General features: G+C 41.3%; 1 protein-coding gene across 1 annotated transcript in view; it reads right to left on the reverse strand.

Moving 5' to 3' along the window:
• Positions 1–416: 416 nt before the first annotated feature.
• lasp1 (LIM and SH3 protein 1) overlaps positions 417–7,799 on the reverse strand; it is a gene marked incomplete at its 5' end in the record, with an annotated part of 29,574 nt that continues 22,191 nt past the window's right edge. Inside the window, 4 exon segments of the mRNA XM_014022557.1 lie at positions 417–2,969; positions 3,057–3,154; positions 3,822–3,897; positions 6,220–6,327. Of these exon segments, the coding sequence (XP_013878011.1) occupies positions 2,796–2,969; positions 3,057–3,154; positions 3,822–3,897; positions 6,220–6,327 (456 nt within the window). The 3' untranslated portion in view covers positions 417–2,795.

Raw genomic sequence — 7,799 nt, forward strand, 5'->3', positions numbered from 1 at the left:
CAAAAAAGTGAATATACATTCGAGTCCATCACAATCACTACATGCAGATGATGTAGGACAGAACATCCACCAGGATGGAGGTGCAGAAGCTGAGTGGAGATCAGAGCAGATTGGTAAATGCTCGGGCGTAGCTTCGCTCCAGGCCCAAACCAGTTACAGTTAAAAGATTGCCTCAAAATACAGCTTTTAACTGGAACAATTAATCTTTTAAGTCAATTCAAGATGGCCGCCACATCCAGCAAACTTTAGAAAACACAGAACAGCTGTATTTTTATTTTAAATAAATTCAGCTACTACAAAGATGTTAGCAGCAAATTTTAGTATAATTGGCTTTAACTGATCTAATTTTCAGAGCCAGCTGAGTTCAAGATGGCCACCACACAAACACACACACAAAAAAAAAAAAAATACAGTTGTCTGAGAAAAAAAAACGACATTTTATTGAGTTTGCAGGATCTTAAGTACAGTTTGAAGTGCTGTAACAGGGCAACAGGAGATGATATCAAGGTCCTTAATCTGAGAATGTATTCCAACTTTTGAATACACGTGTATGACAATATGCATATCTTTATTTTTTTTCTTTAAAAAATAAAATTATATCAAAAACAAAAACAATTTATAATAATATGGAATGCACAGAACTGGTCTGAGGGCTAAACCTGCAGTTGTGGATTATATGATTTCACTCTGCGAAGTCTACAGGAAGCGGGGGATGATTGATGAGAAGCACAGGATGAATGTGGGGAGGGGAGGGGGGAAGGAGAGAGGTCGTGATACCACATTTAGTAGTGACGTCTGAGCAGGAGTGGCGTTTGACTACCCAACAGCATCTGTTGCCCTCATACACTTCCACCGTGGTCGTAAAACTCACCCTGAGCCACACTGAAACACAACGCTGACCGCCCGTATTTTCATTTCATCTAAACCGATAAACCCTTTGAGAGATAAGAAAGCTGGAATAAATGCAAATCAGCGAAGAGATAGAAGCTGAGCGGTGCTGGAAACTTTCAATTGGCCAGTTTGACGACCTACAAACCGGTCGCAAATCTTATTTTTAACCCGAACGAGGGGAAACGTTTGATTCAGAAACTCACATTCATTAAAAACGCTAAACCACTCCCCACGTGTCATCTTTTATAAAACAGATTTATTRATACAGACTTAAAGATACTCATTGCAACGCCATGAAGACTGGTCAAAATATTAATTTGCGTGTTTTTGCTCAAGTTAAATTAAAGATCCGTAAGCTAAACTCGTGACTACGTGTTGACCTACATTAACTTTAATTTTGTGTTATTTACGCTCAGGTTTGTTAGAATGTGCAGATAAAAGTGCTTTGTTTACARTGAGCGCGTACKCACACAGATAATAGCTCTTTCAAACTGCGACGTTCACGATAAAATTATGTTCGACTCCACTGTTTGCAATGAGTACTTTTAAGATTACACTGGATTAGGATGATTATATTGGCTCCTGACGTTGTTTACATCACTGAGAAATGATCAAATATTTGACTTAAATGCTGTTAAGTGTCACATAATTTCATTTATTACTCTAAAGGATGAAACTACGTTAAAATGTCATGTCTCGTCAGGTGTTCCGAACGCACAATTCAACAGAAACTGCTTTAATACAATTACTTTATTTGTTAGCACACTGGAAAAAAAGAAAAGAAAAAAAAGAACAGCATGAAAAACAGTTTCCTCACATTAAATGGAAAAAATAAAAACAAACGGAATGTTTTCACACACAAACAGCATTAAAAACTAAAAAGAATCACGATACAGAGTTGTGCTTGGTTTTCTCTCTGTGATTTCTTTAAAGCGGAGGGAAAGTTTCTTTTTCTAAACCGTTTAAAAAGGTCCTCGTTGCAAAGTCGTGACACCTACAGAGACTACGGCCCGGCCTAATGTAGGTCAAAACCTTTTGTTTACGTCGAGTGCGTACCCACTTTTTTCAGAGTTGCATATCTGGACTGCGCCGTTCGATCTGACTCGGGATATTTGCTTTCATGTTTTGCGACGAGCACCTTTAAAACGCGTCGCTTTGTTTAAAAAGCTGTGGGCGTTGAAGTTGCAGAAGCAGGAACAGTAGCTGAAGTGGGTCCCATGGGTAAGACTCGTCGTGTCCCCTAACTTGTCCCTGATCCGTCCCGGTCCAGGCCGGCGGCGCTGGCGGGAGGTGCTCCACAGTTAGGCTTCCAGTTTTCTCAACAAGGCAGTGCTGAACACGAGCGTGAGAGACTTGTGCAGACGAAGGCGATGCGTGTCGTACAGAAATATATTAAAGACGTCTCTGAGCGGCAGATCGGTGCAAAATGAGAAAAAAGGAATGTTTAAAGTCAAAATAATAATAATAATAATAATAATAATAATAATAATAATAATAATGGTTGAAGCTTATTTCTGATGAACTGAGATTCAACACTGTGTTTCCAGTTTGGTCAAAAATCAAGCTGAATAAACAAAAATATATCGAGGGGAATCATTTCATTATTTCATTTTAGCGCTAAAGCTACGACGAGGCCTGACTTACCGCCGGGAGTTTAACACTTTTTAGAAGAAAGAGGCGGAGTCAGGGACAAACAGGAAACAGACATCGGCACAGACAGACAGAAGCAGACAAGACGGGTGGAGGAGGGGGTGGGTGAGCAGAGAGGAGAGAGGATTCAGGGTCACACAGGACAGATAAAAGAATAAAATTAAGAGAAAGCGGCGTTAAGATGAGATGGCACTGGGCTTTTTCCTTTCCTTCTCTCCCTTCCTTTCCTTTCCTCCTCGACGTTTCRTCCTCGCTCAGATGATCTCCACGTAGTTGGCGGGCAGCATGCCCTGCTGGCCGGTGCGCTCCACGCGGCCGTACATCCAGCCCTCGTCGATCTGCTGCACGTCTACGATCACGTCGCCGTCCATGAAGGACACCTCGTCGTCGTCCGCGGCGGCGTAGTCGTACACCGCCCTGAATCGTTTCTGTGGGCCCAACGGAGCAAAAAACAAATAAAAATTATTCATAATCCCGTGGCAGTGTCGTTCCCGAACAATCCCCGCCCTGTTTACCCCGGCGCTGGGAGGAGGGGCGGCGGCCGCCGGCTGAACGGGCTCAGGAGTCGGGTCATAGTGGTAGTTCTGAGAGGCTGCAGGAGGCTGGTAAGCTCCTGGTGAAGGAAGCAGAAAATTAAATACCGAAAACCAGAAATGAGCTTTCATCAGGGTTCCCACAGCTTAATGAAAGTTAAATTTAAGACTTTTTAATGTCATTTGAAATTAAAGACCAACTTCACAATAAACACAAATGTAAAAAAAAAATTACCCAAATGTTTATTTTAACACAAAAGCTGTGAAAAGCATTCTGTACATTATTTCAATAAAGAAATGTTACCAGTAATTTTAATGTTTAAGACCTTCTGCTTACAACATGTTCACATTTTAAGACCTCTGAAAACTTGTTTTTAGACATTTTAAAGCTAATTAAGGCCTTATTTTTGAATGTATTTTAAGACTTTTTAAGGATCTGCAGGAACCCTYTTTCATACAGCAATGAAATCCAAACCTTTGACTTCCTGTTTGAATGTTTGCATTGACAGGATTAGTTTAAAAAAACAACATCGCAGCAAGTAAAGACAGGCTGACTTCTCTGTTGCACAATCTCCAAACAATGACTCCCTGTGCAAAGTTGCAAATCAAGCAAAAAAATTACAAACTGTTGGTTGATTCAACACAGAACTTTTCCTTCCAGGCCTTGAAGTTTGACAGAACTGAATCAAGTCATCGTTTCTCTGCTCCTGGATTTGGTCTCATTAATAGTCTGGGGCGGTCCAGTACCTTGGTTGTGGGAGCCCGGCTGAAGAGGGACCTCTCCTCCGATCTTCTTCTTCTCAAACTCCTCGTGGTATTTAATCTGAAACAACAAACAGTCAGCAGGGTGGAGATTATAATGCAGACATGTTCAAAGCGTCTGTGTGCAGTTCATTTTTCATCCACCAGGGGTCGACCCTCTTCCTCTGCAGCCTGTGCTGAAAAGTGGGGTGGGTTATGAGAATGAAAAAAATAAAATAAAAAAAAGAGCTCAGGAAGCAGCTTGATGCTTAAAGGAAATGACATTTCAGCAGCCGGAAGCATTGCGAGGCAACCCAGGTTGACACATCACAAAAACACYGGTTGAGTAGAAAAAAATATATAAAAATAAAAAAATAAGGAACAAGATAAAAGTCTGAACATTCAGAAGAAGAACAAGATTAAACACAAACTGTTTTATTCAGATGAACTTAAACATTTTTGATGTGAAGAGGAAGAATCAGAAAGATGAAGAACTTCAGGTGGACTTTCAGGCTCTTTATTTAACCAGGCYGGGAAATCCCACTCAGGGGTCTGGACCTGAAGGGAGCTTCAGAACAGGAAGAGCCCAGGTCCAAATGGGGACTGAACCCAGGACCTTCTTGCTGGAAAGCAATGGTGCAAATTCACACTTTCATCCCCCCCTGAGTGGTCCACCTGTGGGGAGCAGGTAAAACGTCTGGACCTCGTCCTCAGTAATGAGGGCGTTGCTTCGGTCGGTCGTGGTGAAGAAAGAGCTGAGTCTAAAGACAAAGCTCTTGAAGGGATCCACAATTAGTTGTAACATTAGACTTTATTTGATAAACATTCAACTGTAAAATAAAGACTGTAAAAATACTGTAGGTTGTTTAGTTTTGTCCTTTTTTTAAAATATATTTTAACACAGATGGGGCCATTTTATTTACACACAAAGCATTCTGGGTAAATGATGACGTGGATAGGTCCTAAGTGTTAGCGAGCTATATCCACCCTGAAGGTTAATCTTGGACAATATCTGATGATCGACTCTTTTAAATGAAACCAGAGAGCGTTGACAGAGAGGAGAAGGTAGAAATGACTCAGCCTGGAACTGAAAATATGGATGGAGGACAACAGAGCTGCTTCATGGAAGAACAACCTCAGCTTAGCCTGTTAGCTTTAGTGTTAGCGCTGATGTTATATTGCCTTTTATGTATTAGCTCAGTGCTAGCGCGACAAACTAACCAGCTAAACTGTTGTCCTCCATCCATATTTTCAGTTCCAGGCTGAGTCATTTCTACCTTCTCCTCTCTGTCAACGCTCTCTGSTTTCATTTAAAAGAGTCGATCATCAGATATTGTCCAAGATTAACCTTCAGGGTGGATATAGCTCGCTAGCAGCCTCACACCGAGGACCTATCGGATGTCAACATTTACCCAGAATGCTTTGCTTGTTAATAAATTGGCTTCGTACCTCTTAAAATATATATTTAAAAATTATAAAATCTAAACAGCCTACAGTATTTTTACAGTCTTTATTTTACAGTTAAAATAAATGTTTATCAAATAAAGTCTAATGTTACAACTAATCATGGATCCCTTTAATTCACTGGTCTGTCTGTTCCTACCCTCACCTGTAGTCGTGAGGTTTGGATCTTGTCTAAAGAGAAGCAGATCCTGGTGGTCCTCTGCATGGAGCAGTCAGGTGAGGTGGTTCATCTGATGGATACTGGGTTCACACAGTGTGATAATTAGGACAATTTTGCCCTCTTAATGGCTTCAACAATAATTTTCTAAGATAATCCTGCCGTGTGTGGTGAGTTCAGAGTGATGCAGTCAGGACGCTGGAATCGCTACGATCTCAAATATTCAAGATTTAAATCAACCGACATTTTGAAAATCTTGAGTGAACCAGGCCTCCCTTTGGAGATTTCAGAGCTGCAGGGTCAGATTAGAAATCATCTCCGACACAGAACGTTGCAGCTGGTTCTTTCTTTTTTCTTTTTTTATTTTGCCCCAATACTTCACAGAGTGAGTCCTCTATGACTGCACCAAACAACCGGTTCCTCCTCATTACCCGGCTGATAACAGACTGACTCACAGCGCCTCGATCGAGCTGGAGTAGCACGATTTCAGCCGGGGCTCAAAGAGCTCACTGTGCTGGCGGCGCTGGCTGCGAGTGTGTTCACAGTCTGGATGGGACGACGGAGTGTTTGTGCAAAGACGCCGACGAACACAGACGCTATTCTCAAGCGCAATATGCTCACGAGAGAGAGAGATGGGACAGAGTGTGAGGGGAGATTATTACAGAAAAGAAAAAAGGGTCCTGAAGTATTTTCTCAACGGTGACAGGAAGTGAAAGACTCAAAAGAAAGACCAGAACTGAGAGGATTCATAAATCTTTCAGCTGTAAATCAGAGGGAACTCACATTGCTGATTTGGTCCTGCGTTTTCTTGATTCTTTGCATCTCCGGCGTGTCTGCGACAACGCTGAAACCTTTTCCTTTATTCTTCTCGAAATCCTCCCTGTAGTGGACCTGTAGGGCAAACAGGTGTCAGGTTAGAAACACAACTTTTTTTATGATTTATTCCAGACAAGTCAAAATCATTACATAAAGCATAGTTTGAATCTATATATCTCAACATACCCTTTCACATATCTACATGTTTTTATACAGCCAAAACCTCTTGTATCCTCTAGTAAAATAAATTTAAAAAATGAAACTACTTAGACTAATTATACAGAAATAAACCCAAAATAAATATACATTCGATGTTTACACACCTATCTGTGTACACCTACCTAAATACATACACTCACATGAAGCACATTAATCCCATGTCTGAAAAAGGGTAGGAAGAAGTAAAACGTATTTAATCCTACCCCTATCCACCTCTTTATCTGGTTTGTGATGAAAAACAAAATAAACAAAAATATACATGTATAAAATATTGAAAGGATTATGCTAATACTAAATTTTGAGCTGTATATTCACAACCAGAGACAATCACATTCAACTACACACCAATACTTCAAACTCAAACATGCAAAGCAAATAAGAAGCAGAGGAAACGCTGCAATGAGGTGGTATTTATAGACACTTTGACCTTGAATCTTTCAACATAAAGAAAACTGATCTAGAGCTAAAAATAATTCAGGTAAAAATGATAAATGTTTTCATTTTTTGAAATAGGATMTGTGTGTTTTGTGTGCAAAGTGAAACAGGCCCCTGCACACATCAGACTTTGTGGTGACGTGCACTTCCTGTTTGGTTAGGAGCCTTCTACACAGGACATGGCATCGACCATATATGGTCAAAATGAGAGGTAGGGAGTGACAATGTGTGTGTGTGTGTGTGTGTGTGTGTGTGTGTGTGTGTGTGTGTGTGTGTGTGTGTGTACTTCCACCCCACCCACCCATTTCTGACCCTGAGGGCAGGAGGAGGAAACGAGTATCAGAATGTGTCAGTTTTTGTCAGGCTGCAGATTAGCTGCTCTGCAGACCTGAAACAGGAAGGCACAGACAGATGTTATTTTTAACCCCAACAGGCAGCGACACACCTGAAACCCTCCATCACCTCTCTGCTGCACATACCGAAACAAGACAACCGCTGTTTTATGAGTGGAGCAAAGTGATACGCCCAAAACCTTAAAAAAAAAAAAAAAGAGTCCCTGGAAAAAGGCGGCAGSCAGCGCTCAGACTGTGGCCTCAGAGCAGAGTCAGACTGATGTGGTTTTGACTCATCTTCTCCCTGCAGTCTTCGTCACAATATGCTCCTCCCTCATCTTCATCCCTCCTTTGTCCTTTAGCGTCTACGCCACAGCTTCCCCTCCACCAATCAGGCTCCCACTCTCTCTCCCCACCCACAATCGTTCGTCTCCAAGCTCCTTTTTCCCCCCATTCATTCATATTTTTACAGCTCGTTTCATCCTCTTGGATTTTCTCGTCTCTTCTTATTTATTTATTTTATTTATTTATTTATTTTCCTGTGTTGGTGCCTTCCTGTCT

Source organism: Austrofundulus limnaeus, unplaced genomic scaffold (genome assembly GCF_001266775.1).
Source record: "Austrofundulus limnaeus strain Quisiro unplaced genomic scaffold, Austrofundulus_limnaeus-1.0 Scaffold4, whole genome shotgun sequence".
NCBI lineage: Eukaryota > Metazoa > Chordata > Actinopteri > Cyprinodontiformes > Rivulidae > Austrofundulus > Austrofundulus limnaeus.